Genomic DNA, 14,690 nt, shown 5'->3' with positions numbered 1-14,690 from the left:
GCAGAGTTGGATTGCTTTGCCTTTGTCATCTCCTCTCTTGCTTCCGTTGATAAAAAAAAAAGAATGAAGCTAAACGAGTCAAGAAGTGGTGGTGAAACAGAGAAGCACAGGCGACAACAACATTTCGAACACGACCTAAAGAACATGATCTCTTCGTTAACCCACATGGGAGGAGGAGGAGGAGGAGGAGACAAGGCACATGCAGGAACGAGCCAATACGAAGAAGAGGAGGATAGCATCAGGGTCATCACGCTTTCTGGATCAAACCTTGGAGCCACCATGAAGACCGAGCTTGACAACAATCATGCAGACGGCCACAAGAATGGAGATCAAGAGCTTGATTTTTTGAGCACTTACGTTAATAGCAATTTCCAAGCTGTCAACAATTCGATTATGATAGGGGCCAAGTACGAAACTCATGATCCTGGTGTTCATCTTGACATCTCGGGTGATGTGGAGAAGCCTTCGATGAAGGTGCCCTCGAAGAGTTCAAGGGAAAATAAGGGTAAAACTCCTTCAAGAAGTGACCGTCGAGAATCTGAACATACAAATTGAATGGTATGGAATGATGTCTTAATGGACAAAGCAATTTGATTGGCTTCAGTATGTATTCTCTAAATAATCAGAGAAATGGTGCATACTAAAGCACTTTACTTTCTCTTCGAGGTTGTTGTTTTCGCTTGCGCTTATTACTATATAACATGTTCTATATTTAGTTTATTCTTAATATAAATAAGTGTATGAAGCAGGGTGTGGTCGATACAGAGCATGTGTCAATAGCATAACCAATAAAGGTCCAATAATCATTGTAAGGCATTAAGAATGAGATCGGATCCCTAAGACATATATATGTACAAAGAGAAGTGACATAAACATCTTTAAAAAATCTAAAATCTTCTTGAAGGGGGCTTCTTTGAGTTCTAACCACTGATCTTCTTGCGGTAACAAGTGTTTGGATCAACTCCTGTCTGAAACCTACATGGACAATATTTAAATCGTCAAATTCATGAAACGCAGGCAAATTAGCAGCAACAAAAAAGTATATGCAGAAAAGAATTGTCATTAAACTAGCAGCAAAAGTTTTGATTTACCACACAACTTCTCTCTCTGAGGATGATTTAACTGTTTAAGAAAGCATGTCCAAAAAGCTTTTGTCCAGTCTCCCATCATGTAACATACTAGTGACCAAGCCAAAGGTTGAATCATCTCCAGCAAACCCGCAACTCTTCATTTCTTTGATGAGTTCTGCTGATGTGGCTGTGTCACCATCTCGAAGATGTGCCCGGATCAGCGTATTATATGTAGAGTCATTTGGGAGAGTCCCATCTTCTTTCATTTTTCTAAACAGAGCATCTGCTTCCTGCTTTAAACCTTTCCCACAAAATCCATCTAGCAGAATGTTGTAGGTCAAAATATTGGGAGGCACACCACTAGAACCCATTAGTTCAAAAACTTCTTGGGCATGATCGTTGTTGCCAGCTTGAATAAACCCTTGGATAAGTGTGTTGTAAGTAACGGTGTTACCCATCAATCCTCTGTGAGACATATCACCCAAGAGTTCCATACCCTCTTCTACCCTCTTAGACTTACAAAATCCCTTAATGAGAGTATTATATGTCACTACGTTTGGGAAACAACCTTTGCTAACCATCAAAGCAAACATATTCTTGGCTTTCTCTAGGCGATCGTGCATGCAAAACCCATTGATCAATGAATTGTAAGTGGCAGTATCAGGATCTATAGACCTTTGGATCATCTCCTTGTACAACTTTTCAGCCTCTAGAAGCTTCCCCTCTTTCACAAACGCATCGATGGATGCATTGAAACCATTGACAAGAGAAAAAAGCGTGAGTACACTAGGCTCATGACCGAGTTTGATTATCTTCCGAAGAATAGCTAAAGCAGGAGAGAGTTGAGAGGAGCGGCAGAAACAGTCTACCAAAATACTGTAAGTATAGTGATTATGAGAAATCCCCAGCTTTTGCATCTTCTCTCCCAAGGAGATGACAACATCAAACTTATTCATCTTAGCAATAGCACTCAACAGTTTACTGAACTCAAAAATGGAAGGGAAAGGACAAAACTTGACCATTTTATCGAACACACCAATAGCGTCGTCTAAGTTGATATCACGAAGCCCATTTCTCAATATCTCTCTGTAATCATCATCACATGCACTAGAGAGAGCTCGTCTCCAGCAACAAAGAATCAATGAAGGAGGAGGAGCAGTTACAAAATTACCTTGAACATGAACAAATCTCCTCATCGTCGACGCATTCATGATAGATCTCTGCATCGCTTGAGCTGCTCCGAGTCCTTTCTCAGTCTGTTAAATTACAGAGTTATTGCAAAACCCTAAACAGAGAGTAGGACACATTTGAAAACCGGTTTACGTAAGGTTAAGCACTTAATTATTGAACCGGAAACCGGACTAACTTTTTGATGCAACCCGGTTTTGAAATTTATAACAAGGAGAAGATTTGAAAGTTTTACATGGCTTACCTTTTAAATAATATTTTTTTTCCTCAAAATTAAACAAAAATAACAATTATATGTGGGGGTGTAAAAGCCAATAACATATTTTTTTGAAGGACATCAAGAAGGTACTAAATCAGAAATGTGTAGAAAACTCTAATATGAAATGTTTTGCACATTCTTGGGGTTCTTGTTGAAGCCCGTGGCTACGGCACTTCCCGTCTATGCAATGTCTCGGGACGAATGAACAAGTATACATCTCCTCCAGTTCTGAAACTATGACGGTTGGCCAATGGTATATAAGGGCTCTCACATCTCTCAAGATTATTGCTGAATGCTGATAGATCTCAATCCATTAGCTTAAACCATTGCTCTTGATATCTGAAATCACTTCTGGTTCTTGCAACAGATCCTTGGGTTTCTCATCAAGATCCTATGGAGCCTTTCTGTCCACATGAGACACGAAGAGAAGCGGTCACTTCAAAAAGTTGAAGACACTAAGGGTGATATAATGTTAGACTATATACATTACAAATTTACAGAATGCACTGGTGACACAAGGATCACTCCAAGTACATATCAACAAAAAATACAGAGCAACCCAATGTGTCAAAAGTGAAACCAATTAAGGTAAGATCCATAAAATGGTGTACAATAGTCAAACTATTAGATTGAATATGGTACAAAAATTAAGACATAAGGGGAAGAACATAACCTGAATTTCATAGAGAAGGTAAGGTACAAGCTTCTTCAGCATTGCATGATGAAGCCACTTTGACAACTCAAGTTCCAGACTGAGAGTACCGAAATGGCTCAATAAGCATGAAAAGAGTATTCGTCAAAGGAATATTCACATTTCCAAAATTGAACTTATCATAAACAGAATCTACAAAAACCTGCATTTATATGCAGCACGAGTAGCAGCAAAGAAATCAAATTAGAATATTGGCATGGAAGCTCTGCTGCTAAAGACAAAAATGTGAATAGTCCTCTATTCTATCATGCAGCCTCCAATTGATGATCCTGCAAAGCAAACACCAAACCGGTCACAGAGGGTAATCTGGAGTTTGAATCTTAAATCTGACTTCGACATTCAATAGCAAACTTCCTCCGATGCTGCAGCCAAAAATAAACTGGAAAATTGAGTGGTGGACATACCACACTCTTCCACAGATCCTCAAATATTGCCAATGCATTGTGTGCCTCCTTACTACATAAACCGACCAGCATATTGTAAAACGTATTGGTATCAGGACAAACACCACTGGTAATCATCTCCTCGACAATGTCTAGGGCGCCATTAAAATCACCCACTCGATAAAACCCATCAATCAAAGTGCGGTAAGTAATTGAATCACCAACTATTCCTCTTTGGTACATCTCGCAGGCTAGCTCCATCCCATCGTAAACCTTTTCAGCCTTACAATAGCCATTAATGAGTGTGGTAAAGGTCACAACGTTGGGGGAGCACCTCTTGTCAGCCATTGAATCAAACATCTCTTTGGCCTCATCTAGGCGGTTCTGTTTGCAGAGTCCATCAACCATTGATGTATAGGTAACAGTATTGGGGACTACACCTTTTCTGAGCATCTCCAAGTAAAAATATTCAGCCCTTGAAAAGTTCCCTTCTTTGGCATATGCGCTGATCAATATACTGTAAGTTTGAACATCAGGTTGCAAACCACTGAGGGGGAGACTAGTGAATAAATGCCATGCTTCGTCCACCTTACTAGCCTTGCACATTCCATGGATCATGATGTTATAAGCACGAATATCAACGACCATATTACTCTTTTGCATGGCCTTAAATAATTTCCACGCCTTTTCAGGCTTCCCATTAACACAAAAACCATGCAACACAATGCTATGAGTTACGACATTAGGGTGCAAACCACGAGAAATCATTTCACTGAGAAGGCCTTGAGCAGCATTAAGGTCGCCCAACTGACAGAACCCGTGAATAAGAGTGCTATAAGTAAATATATCAGGAACTAATCCTCTTCTAGACATCTCACGGAGAAGTTCCACTCCGTCATCTACCATCTTAGCCCTACAGCATCCGTCTATGAGAGTAGTGAAAGTGACTACGTCCGGAGAGCAGCCCTTGGTTTCCATCAAATCAAACATGCGCTTGGCATCCTCGAGACGGTTACGCTTGCAAAGCCCATTGATGATTGAACTATAAGTAACCGCATTAGGAGTTATATCCCTACGGAGCATCTCCTCGTATAACTCTTGAGCCTCAGAGAACTTCCCTTCGTTGACAAACGCATAAATCAATGTATTGAAAGTAAAAACATTCGGATTGATTCTCCTTTCAATCATATCACGGAGAAGTCCCTCAGCATCACTCCATCTACCCGAGAGACAACAACAATGTATCATACAGCTGTAAGTAATCACATTGGGAAAAATCCTTTTTTCCTGCATTTCAGTGAAAAGATTCTGAGCATCGCTGTATTGCCCGTCTTTGCAAAGACGATCAATGATAGAGTTATAGATAGCAGTATGGGGTTTGATGTGGCTTTCCTCCATATTCCTAAGCAGATTCAAGGCAGAGTCAGTGTCACCAATCTTACACATCCCATTTACAATAGTTCCGTAAGTTATCCGGTTAGGTTGATGACCTTCTTCCACCATTCGATCAAGCAAAGCCAAGGCTTCAGAAATCTGATCTTGGAGACATAACCCATGAATCAGCGTGTTAAACGTAACAACATCAGGGTGGAAACCAAGTTTACAGATCTTGCCCAGTGTGGACAAAGCAAAATACAATTCATGACAGCTGCAGAAACATTTTATCAAAATATTGAAGCTGTAGATATCAACTGAGAGATCATCAGGTAACAACAGTTCCATCTTCTGGTAGAGAGAAATCACAACATCGGGACGATTCATTCTGACGATGACACACATAAGTTTATTGAAATCAACAGCCGAATAGAAGGAGCAAGATCGAACCATATCATCGAACAATTCAATCGCATTATCTAAGGTTTCGATATAATGAGAAACACTTCCTAATCTCAAACTCTCTCCTTCGAAAGGTAGACGCTTTGATGAAACCGTACCTTTCTGGGCGACGCGACGCTGAATGAATCTCGTGCTGCTGCTGCTGATCAATCTAGCTGAAGCACCAACAGAGGAGGATGATGATTCAGATCTGAAAACCCTAGCCAACATTTTTTTTTTTGTGTTCGCCTGAATTTTGTTACTCTCTCAAAGTGTGTTTCAATTAGACTGGCACAAGAAGAACAGTACGATCGGTTCAATTGGATTGTCTCGTTGACCGGTTCAGATGAATTAGATTCAAGTTTTAAATGAAATGAAGAATTTTAAAGAGCAATGACCGGTTTAATAAAACCATTTGTAACCGAATCGGCATTGAACCGAACCGACTGCTCTCGATTGTAGGGTTTATTCGATTCTGCGATTTTGCTGTTTTGATCTCTTCACTCTCTCTCTCTCTCTCTCTCTATCTCTATCTCTCCACTAGTGGGATCGTCTCATTCCTTCCGAGGAGAGAAGCCATTTTTGAAGCAATCGATGGGGATGAGAAGATCAGCTGCGATTACGGGCAGGAGATGTCTTCATCGGCCTACTCTGGTTAAAGGTACCCCTCCTGGAACTGCTCTTTGCGGTTTCCGTTGTTTGGAACGATCTTTTGCTACTACTTGTTATGATTGCAGAGAGAAATTGAGTAGAAATCGGCTGAGTGATTTAAAGTTAGATGATGCTGTTTATCTGTTCAGTGTTATGGTCAAGTCTCGTCCTTTGCCTTCCATCATTGAGTTCAGCAAACTGTTGAGTGCTATTGCTAAGATGAACAAGTTTGATGTTGTCATCTTCTTGGGAGAGCAGATGCAAAAGCTGGGAATTGCACATGATCTCTATACTTACAGTATTCTCATTAACTGTTTCTGCCGACGCTCTCAGCTCTCTCTTGCTTTAGCTCTTCTTGGGAAGATGATGAAACTCGGTTATGAGCCCAATGTTGTCACACTTTCTTCTCTTGTCAATGGTTTCTATCACGGGAATAGGATTTCTGATGCCGTAGCTTTGGTTGATCAGATGGTGGCAATGGGATATCAACCTAATACTGTTACATTTAACACTCTTATCCATGGCCTTTTTCTTCACAACAAAGCTTCAGAAGCAGTGGCTTTAGTTGACCGGATGGTTCAAAGAGGTTGTCAACCAGATCTGGTTACTTACGGTGTGGTGGTAAACGGATTATGTAAGAGAGGTGATATTGATTTGGCTTTAAATCTGCTCATGAAGATGGATGAAGGGAAAATAGAGGCGAATGTAGTCATCTACAGCACAGTCATCGATGCTCTTTGCAAATACAAACATGTGGATGATGCACTCAACTTGTTCAACGAAATGGAGAAGAAAGGAATTAGAGCCAATGTTGTTACCTACAGCTCCCTCATTAGTTGCCTTTGTAATTACGGAAGATGGACTGATGCCTCTCAACTACTTAGAGATATGATTGAAAAGAAAACCAACCCCAATGTAGTTACGTTCAATGCATTGATCGATGCCTTTGCAAAGGAGGGGAAGCTTCTAGAAGCTGAAAAGTTGTACAAGGAGATGATCAAAAGGTCTATAGATCCTGATATTGTCACTTATAATTCATTGATCAATGGGTTTTGTATGCACGATCTCCTAGACAAGGCTAAGCATATGTTTGAATTCATGGTTAGCAAGGATTGCCTCCCAAATGTAGTGACATATAATACTCTCATAAAGGGGCTCTGTAAGTCTAAGAGAGTAGAAGAAGGTATGCAACTCTTCCACGAGATGTCTCAAATGGGATTGGTTGGCAACACAGTCACTTACACCACTCTTATCCAAGGGTTTTTTCAAGCTGGCGACTGTGATTATGCCCAAATGGTATTCAAACAGATGGTTTCTGATCGTGTGCCTGCCAATCTTATGACGTACAACATATTATTAGATGGGCTTTGTAATAACGGGAAGCTAGAGACAGCATTGGTCATACTCAAGGACATGCAAAAGAGTGAAATGGAACTTGATATTATTACATATAATACTATGATTGATGGGATGTGCAAGGCTGGTAAGGTGGGAGAAGCGTGGGATTTGTTTTGTAGCCTCAGCCATAAAGGAGTTAAGCCTAATGTTGTAGCCTACACAACAATGATCTCAGGATTATGTAGGAAAAGCTTAATGCAAGAAGCGGATGCCTTGTTCAGAAAAATGAAAGAAGATGGGATTCTCCCAGATAGTGGTACCTATAATACGCTGATTAGGGCGCACCTTAGAGATGGTGAACAAGCCGCATCAGCAGAACTCATCAACGAAATGAGAAGTTGCGGGTTTGCTGGAGATGCTTCGACCTTTGGCTTGGTGACTAATATGTTACATGATGGGAGATTGGACAAAAGCTTCCTCGATATGCTTTCTTAAAAACAGTTTCATCATCCTGGAGAGATAAGAAGTGAGGTGAATTGACGTTTTTGCTTCTATTATATTGACAAGTTGTTGTTGTAATAATGTCCGATCATTACAAAATATGACTGGATTATATTTGTTCTTTTCTTGCTAGGTTACGGACAAGAGTTGATGCAAACACTTGTTTGTTGTCTTGTTGAGAAGAATGATTTTTAAAGATAGAGAAGCTTTGATCAAGTTGTTGTAATGTCTGATCATTCCATTTACAATTGTTCCGTAAGTAAATCCGTCAGGTTGATGACCTTCTTCTACCATTCGATCAAGCAGAATCGTCTCGTGTGCTATTTGTAACCTGGTTGATTACTTGTTTTCAAGTAAACCTTTAAATCAACCCGGTTACAATAACACACGAGAAATTTTAAACTTATGCTGTTATGGAGTTGCAGATTACTTGAAAACAAAGTACATAATTACATTTTAAAGTTGTTTTTTTTTCCCAGTGTATATTACAAAAACAAATTATGTAACTGTGGTGAAATCATCAAATATATGAGAACCGGTTTCTGTTTATAAACCGGTTTAGCTCCTCTTAGCGTTTTTAAGATTACGTACTGTCATTACAAGCTGTTGTCTCTCACCTTCGACTTCAGCAAATCTTAGACTTATCTCTGAGTATCTCTCTCGCATGTCCTTCAGCTCCATTTCCATCGATCCATTACTCTCTCGCAAAGACTCCATCTCCGCTACAAGAACTCGGATATCTTCGTTTTCTTGACCATTTAAAGGCTCCTTGTCACTCATCATCTGTTTCATCAAAGGTAATGAGTTAAACTTTCTAATGTTCAATGTTGTTTGGTTTGCATGAAAATGTTGTTTCTCTGTTAACAACCTCTTGGCTCTTTTGATCAAGCTTAGTTTCCAGTTCCTCGATTCTGTTCTTCAGACTCTTTTCCTTTTCAATGAACATATTTGATGAAGATTCAAGAGCAGTTTCCTTCAGTTTGATTTGACCCTGGATCACAAGTTCATCAAAAGGTTATCATATCGACTTGAAGATATCAATACTGAAACGAATACAGAAAATTTTAGATGCATATACCTCAAGAAATTTTATTTTATCTTTCATAACCGCAACTTCTTTAGTAGATCCTACTGGACTTCCTTTAATGTTGTTGTTGCTTCTCTGCGCGGTCTTCGTTAAGTTGTTAATCGCGGTTCTGCTTTCTTTCAGCTTCTTCTCGAGATTAGCCATTGCTTCTTCTTTCTTCTTCAACTCAGTTTTCACTTGTGCCACTTGCTTCTTGTGCTTCTCCATCTCCAAATCATTCTCTGATAAAGAATGCTTAAGATCATTGCACTGAGCTCTTACGGTTTCTAGCTCTGTTTGTAAGAGTGAAATTGATGTCTCCTTTTCATTCTTGACACGCTTCACCACTTGCAACTCCTCTGCTAGAGACTCTGACTCTTTCCTCATTAGTGAGATCTTGCTCTCTACCTCAATCTTCTTCATTTTCTCTCTCTGTACTGAAGCCTCAGCTTCCATAACCGATTCACTCGTCTTTTCCAGTTCATCTCTCAGGTGCTCTGCCTGTACCACGAGGCTATCTTTGTCCTTCTTAAGTTTCTCAACCTCCTCCTTCAGCATTGTGATCTCTTGGTTTAACTTTGCAGTAACATCCTCTTCATGCCTCTTCTGTTTCTCTATATCATTAGATTTCTCATCAAGATTCTCTAACATTTCCTCCAACTGACTTGTTTTGAAACTCAGCTTTTCAGAAACCTCATGGAGCTTTGCCTCGTACTCAGATTGGTTTGCTCGGAGCTCATCGTTAGCGTTCTTGATCATTTCTTCTAGTTGACGTTTCTGCATTCGTAACTCGTTAGCTTCAGTCATAGCCTTCATAGCCATTTTCTCATTTGATGTAAACATTGAATCCATCTGCTCAGAGAGTCTCTTGAATTCATCCTGGAGTTTTCCAGCAACACTAGCATTCTTCCACCTCGTCTTCCTTAGCGTTTCTTCGGCTTGGATAGCTCTTTGCTCTTGCTCCACTTTACCTCGTGTGACTGCATCAATGTCTGCCTCAAACACCTGAGCCTGTTTCTCCATCTCTTCTTCCAAGGTCTTCATTTGTGTTTCAACTTCTTTAATCCGGCACAAAGACTCCGAAAACTCTTCGGATTGTTTCTTCAGCTCAGTTTCAAGACTCTCCACTTGGTTCTCAAGCTCTGTCACATCCACTAGTGAAGATGAACATTCGTATTGCATCTTTAACTGTTCTTGCAGTTGGCTCTGCTCTAGCTTGTATGAGATATCATGATTTTCTTGTTTCAGTATCTCATAGTCCAAAGCAAGCTGTTCCATCTGTATCTCAAGCTCATCTTTATCACGTTTATAGATCTCAATCTCATTATACAGATCAGTGATCTTCTGCTCCAATACGTGTGTATCTTTGGCATCCACGTGTTTCTTTACGAGGTCCTCAAGTGTCTTTCCATCCTCATCTTCATCTGTCTCACTTCTCATTGATTCTTGAATCTCATCAGAGGTTCTTGATTTGGAAGGAAGATCAGCTCCTTCTTTACTCTTTTCCTCAAGCATTTCTTCAAGATCTTGAACAGCAAGAATCAACTCTGAGTTTGATTCTTGCGTCTTCTGGAGCTGTAACCTAAGATTGAAAATTCGATCTTTCTCATAGTCAAGTTCTTCTCTTGTTTCCTCCAAAAGAATCCATGGATCCCTTCCTTCAAACTGCAACCTGTTCCTCATTTTACTCTCTCCTTGATGCTTGTCAGATACTTTATGTCTCTCGCAATCTTGTTTTAACGTATCTCTCTCCTGCTTCAAGCTATTCACTTCCCTGAGGAGATCTTGACTTCTTTTAGTCTCTTTAACAATTTGTTTCCTCAGGCTTTGCAGTTCCATCTCAGAAAGATCTGCTTGCCTCGTCAAACCAGCAACCTCGGTTTTAAGCTTCTCTACCTCGTCCTCATCCAAAGAGTTTCTCGTGGTGTCCCTCGCGGTTGTATCATTCGAACTATTGGTAGAGTCATCAGTGCTGATACCACCATGATCAGAACTGCCTGACCACTCGGATTCTGATACACGAGGCTCTTCAAACAGATTTTTAGCTGAATGAAGATGCTTAGTGGGATGTCTCAAAGGCTTAGCAACTTCTTCAGGAGTATTTGGCTCAATGACACTTCCAGTGCTTGACATTGTACTATCGGATTCAATCGATGCTCTTCGTCTCAGTTCCGCAAACCGAGCAGCTTTACCGAATGGACCTTCCTACAAAACCAAAGACAGTAGATGTTAAGAGAAAATTCAAACTCTCTTGCATTACATCAATCACATTGTCCTTTTTACTCAGCTATACTAATCTAACTACCTCATGTGATACGCTATTACCAGTTTCGACTCCATCACCAATGCTCAAATGTGACTTCAAATCTTGACCCTGTGACATTTTCCGTAGAGTCTCACATTCATCCACATCTCTGCAACAACTCAAAAACATAAAAGCCACTTCCATTAAAAAATCCAAAACAATAACTAAAAAGCCAATAGATGAGGAGTCTAGTTTTCTGTACCTTTGAGGATCATCAAATTCTAATTGCCTTTGTATAGATACCTAAAAAAAATCAGAAGACCATTAATTATAAAGACTCGAAGGTTACAAAACTCTAAAAAGAAAAAGGACAAAAAAAGCTGAGATCTCTTAAGAGCTTTTAAGATGAAAACAGTGTCTTAATATCTCTGTCAAGAGTCAAGACAAAGCATTAAAGAGTAAAAAGACGAAAAGAAGAGAGAAGGAAGAAGAAACTAACATGCAACAAAGCCTTTTTTGAGTTAGAGTTGTGTAATGGTAGAGAAACATTGCAAGTCTTAGTCGCATCAACATAATCAGCAAAATCAATTGACGTTTCTCCAACCAAACCACCTCTTGTAGATCCCTGCACACCCACAAGAAAAAAAAAGGAAATCACAAAAGCATAAGTAACAACCAAAAATCTCTGAGATTAATTCTATTGAGTGACTCTCACCGGCGTAATTGATGATACAATGAGATGATAAATTCTCTGATTAACTTTCCCAGTTTTAGCATCTTTGAGAAACTTCACAGTCTCGTAAACCGGGATTTCCCACCTGCAATGTCCATCTTTCACTATAGCTTTCTCTGATCTCGCCGTCGGTTTACCAATATCTCCCGGAACTAGAGACAGTACCAATCCCTCTGTATTGAACTGTGACGCCTACGTAAAATTAAAAATACAAATCACCAAACAAAAGAAGAAGAAGAAAAAAAAACATTTCAAGAAACCACTAAAATAATGATAGATGATTATATACTCCAACTTGAACAATGTGTTACATACCAAATTGAGATTTCTTGATTTTTTAGTAATAGTTTCTCAGTTTTGCAGTAAGTTTCAAATCTAAGCAAAATACAAATTAAGGCTCTCAATGGGAGACGTGCAGAGCCGTGCGGTGCGCACCACCCCACCTACCTACCATTCCTCATTTTGCACAGTCTCCAATATATTATATATAAAAAAAAAAGAATGAATCGATGAAGAAACAACAACAACAACAGTACCTGAGTAGCATGAAACTTCAATCTGAAAACAACTTTGATCCTGTTCTTCTCGTTTCTCCATCTCGCTGACTTAAACATCTCCGCCTCCAGAGTATTATTATAGGGATTGATAGCCGGAGAAAAGAAGAAAAAAAAACAGAGTTACTCAACGTCGTGAGCTAGCTAGCCATGACAACAATGCAGAGGGAACGATCATCACAGAACTGATCCTCCGGGCGAGTTGGCTCAATCGATCAGAGCGAGTTCGACTCAGAGAGAAATGGCGAAGAAGACGCGAACGTTAAGCTGGAGCGGTGGATTTTATATAAATGGGACAAAAGAAAAGGAAAAATAGAAAAAGCAAGTACAGTAAGATCTAAAGAAGAGAGATGAGATGAGATCATGAGACTAATAAACAATTGTATCAACAACAAAAGACTAATAAAGTACGAATACGTTTTTGGTAATTAATTTAGTAGTCTTACATTTCCTTCAACTAAATTAAATATTTTTCTGTATCGTATAGGAAACTCTTTACGTTTTTTTGTGACGTATTACAAGATATTAAATACATAATTCATTTATTAGTGTTAGATACTATAGTTTGCTAGCATTAATTTGACTAAGATTGTATATCAGTCAATAAGATTCGATTAAAAAAGAAGATCTCACTTTACAGGTTACGTACATCTCTTATAAAATTTATCGGAAAACAGAGTTCTTGATTAATTTTTTTAGTGGAAAGATTAACAGTGCAATATAATAATTTCGTGAAAAATGTGTGGGCAGGCAACATAATATACTACTACATTGCAAATTGTTTGTGATCAAGACTATTTTTATTTATCGTTGATAAGTTTTAATTTTTAGTAATACGGAAAATAAAATAAAAATAAAAAATGATTTGATCTATTAAAATCTGTTATGTATTGTAGGAAAAAAAATAGACTATTAATATAAAATTATGAAAGCTAGATTAAGTCAGATTTTTATACAATTATATTATAAAAAATAGACCGACAGATTTGGAAACATGATCTTAATAATTAAAAACTTTATTTTGGATTAGGGAACAGTGATCGATACGCAATAAAATTACATGTCTGTCCTTCCTTTAGTTACTAATACTCGAACCTTTTTTATGGGCATTGTAGTCAATAAATGGGTTAACAAAGCCTAGAAAGCTTGGTCCCGATAAACTAAAAAGATAAAAATCATTTTCCGAAAAGTATCAAACGGTCATGTTTGACGTTGATACAATTTCTATTTATCGGATAATTTTGTAAATTAATACTTTTAAACAGTTACTTACAAAATATAGCTGAGAATCTGAGATTGGGAAAATGATGTTTTAACCAAAACAAATCTACATTGCGTAGCAAAAGTTATTTCTCAACGAATCAGTAAATGGCCTTATTCTTTACATCAAAGAAAAATATGTGGAAACTTAGATACCATTTTGAGTATACATTAATTTAACAAATCTCAACGATGTTAACAAAGCTCCATGGGTTATATTGCCGCAATAACTTAAAACATTGTTGTTATATCATCTAATAAACATCTCTATATTTTACTGATGCAATCATCTATATATGATAAATTTACCCAAAATAACTTTTTTTTAGCCATGCAATCATAATTATATAGTGATCAAAACCGACAATTGTGATGTTAACAGTATAATACGAATATTATTCATACAAAATAGATAGACATTACGCCAAAAACCTATTAGATTAGCCATTATATGATTCTATATTACTTAGTTAATAATAATATCATAATGTTCAGTTCTTCATAACATAGCTCTTCAAAATTCTTTCTCACTCCTTTTTTTTTTATTAAACCAAAATCTAATTTGATTCAATTTAAAATCCTAGATATATTTACTCAATTTATGTACGTGGGTGGGATATGATGTCGTCGTCCGTTCCATGTCCATCTATTTGATTCAATAAGTCATGAAATCATAATTATTAAACATGAAATTTCATTCTCGGACATATAACATGCAAATTCATCATAAGTTCTGGGACATCGAACACCCAGAGAGTTATGAATCTGTGTTGTACAGACGACCCACCTTTGGAAATAAATATTACATATATAATTTTTTTAGCATAAATACTACATGTTTTATAATATTTAGTTTGATGTTTATAGCAATATATCTGTATAGTTTGTAGCTTATATTATAAAGCGAAAAAAAAA

The 14,690-nt window shown here is 38.2% G+C and overlaps 4 protein-coding genes across 7 annotated transcripts; 2 read left to right on the top strand and 2 right to left on the bottom strand.

The window, feature by feature from the left end:
• LOC104753008 (uncharacterized) lies at positions 1-745 on the top strand. Its single transcript, XM_010475273.3, has one exon. It carries the CDS (start codon positions 64-66, stop codon positions 553-555), a length of 492 nt encoding a protein of 163 aa, XP_010473575.2. The 5' UTR covers positions 1-63; the 3' UTR covers positions 556-745.
• Positions 746-1,126: 381 nt separating this feature from the next.
• Positions 1,127-5,658, bottom strand: LOC104754154 (uncharacterized). The gene is made up of 2 exons (XM_019238094.1): positions 4,119-5,658; positions 1,127-1,389 (listed from the first exon to the last, which is right to left on the bottom strand). The coding sequence occupies exons 1-2, from the start codon at positions 5,656-5,658 to the stop codon at positions 1,127-1,129; spliced, it is 1,803 nt and encodes a 600-aa protein (XP_019093639.1).
• Positions 5,659-6,198: 540 nt separating this feature from the next.
• LOC104753007 (pentatricopeptide repeat-containing protein At1g63150-like) lies at positions 6,199-7,911 on the top strand. Of its 4 annotated transcripts, none has more exons than XM_087490451.1 (2): positions 6,199-6,549; positions 6,757-7,911. In XM_087490451.1, the coding sequence occupies exons 1-2, from the start codon at positions 6,232-6,234 to the stop codon at positions 7,909-7,911; spliced, it is 1,473 nt and encodes a 490-aa protein (XP_087346577.1). In that variant the 5' UTR covers positions 6,199-6,231. The 4 variants fall into 4 exon arrangements, with proteins under 4 accessions (XP_087346577.1, XP_019093640.1, XP_010473573.2 ...); XM_019238095.1 differs by having other exon boundaries at positions 6,217-6,576; positions 6,778-7,911; XM_010475271.2 differs by having other exon boundaries at positions 6,217-7,082; positions 7,185-7,911.
• Positions 7,912-8,134: 223 nt separating this feature from the next.
• On the bottom strand, positions 8,135-13,100 carry LOC104753006 (uncharacterized). The gene is made up of 8 exons (XM_010475270.3): positions 12,498-13,100; positions 11,944-12,153; positions 11,728-11,853; positions 11,491-11,531; positions 11,289-11,397; positions 8,996-11,188; positions 8,786-8,908; positions 8,135-8,700 (listed from the first exon to the last, which is right to left on the bottom strand). The coding sequence occupies exons 1-8, from the start codon at positions 12,573-12,575 to the stop codon at positions 8,476-8,478; spliced, it is 3,105 nt and encodes a 1,034-aa protein (XP_010473572.2). The 5' UTR covers positions 12,576-13,100; the 3' UTR covers positions 8,135-8,475.
• Positions 13,101-14,690: the final 1,590 nt, after the last annotated feature.

The sequence above is a fragment of the Camelina sativa genome, chromosome 16 (assembly GCF_030686135.1).
Source record: "Camelina sativa cultivar CO46 ecotype springtype chromosome 16, ASM3068613v1".
Classification (NCBI taxonomy): domain Eukaryota; kingdom Viridiplantae; phylum Streptophyta; class Magnoliopsida; order Brassicales; family Brassicaceae; genus Camelina; species Camelina sativa.
This window is presented reverse-complemented; position numbering and strand designations above follow the sequence as displayed.

Excerpts from the sequence above, each read along its gene's own strand:
- LOC104753008 (XM_010475273.3), top strand. The coding sequence starts at position 64 with ATGAAGCTAAACGAGTCAAGAAGTGGTGGTGAAACAGAGAAGCACAGG.
- LOC104754154 (XM_019238094.1), bottom strand. The coding sequence starts at position 5,658 with ATGTTGGCTAGGGTTTTCAGATCTGAATCATCATCCTCCTCTGTTGGT. Across the intron at positions 1,390-4,118 it reads AACTTACAGTATATTGATCA|ATGGATTTTGTGGGAAAGGT; the intron begins GCGCATATGCCA and ends ACATTCTGCTAG.
- LOC104753007 (XM_010475271.2), top strand. The coding sequence starts at position 6,232 with ATGGTCAAGTCTCGTCCTTTGCCTTCCATCATTGAGTTCAGCAAACTG. Across the intron at positions 7,083-7,184 it reads TACAAGGAGATGATCAAAAG|CAAGGATTGCCTCCCAAATG; the intron begins GTCTATAGATCC and ends ATTCATGGTTAG.
- LOC104753006 (XM_010475270.3), bottom strand. The coding sequence starts at position 12,575 with ATGTTTAAGTCAGCGAGATGGAGAAACGAGAAGAACAGGATCAAAGTT. Across the intron at positions 11,398-11,490 it reads GAATTTGATGATCCTCAAAG|AGATGTGGATGAATGTGAGA; the intron begins GTACAGAAAACT and ends GAGTTGTTGCAG. Across the intron at positions 8,701-8,785 it reads TTGATCAAAAGAGCCAAGAG|ATGATGAGTGACAAGGAGCC; the intron begins GTTGTTAACAGA and ends TTGATGAAACAG.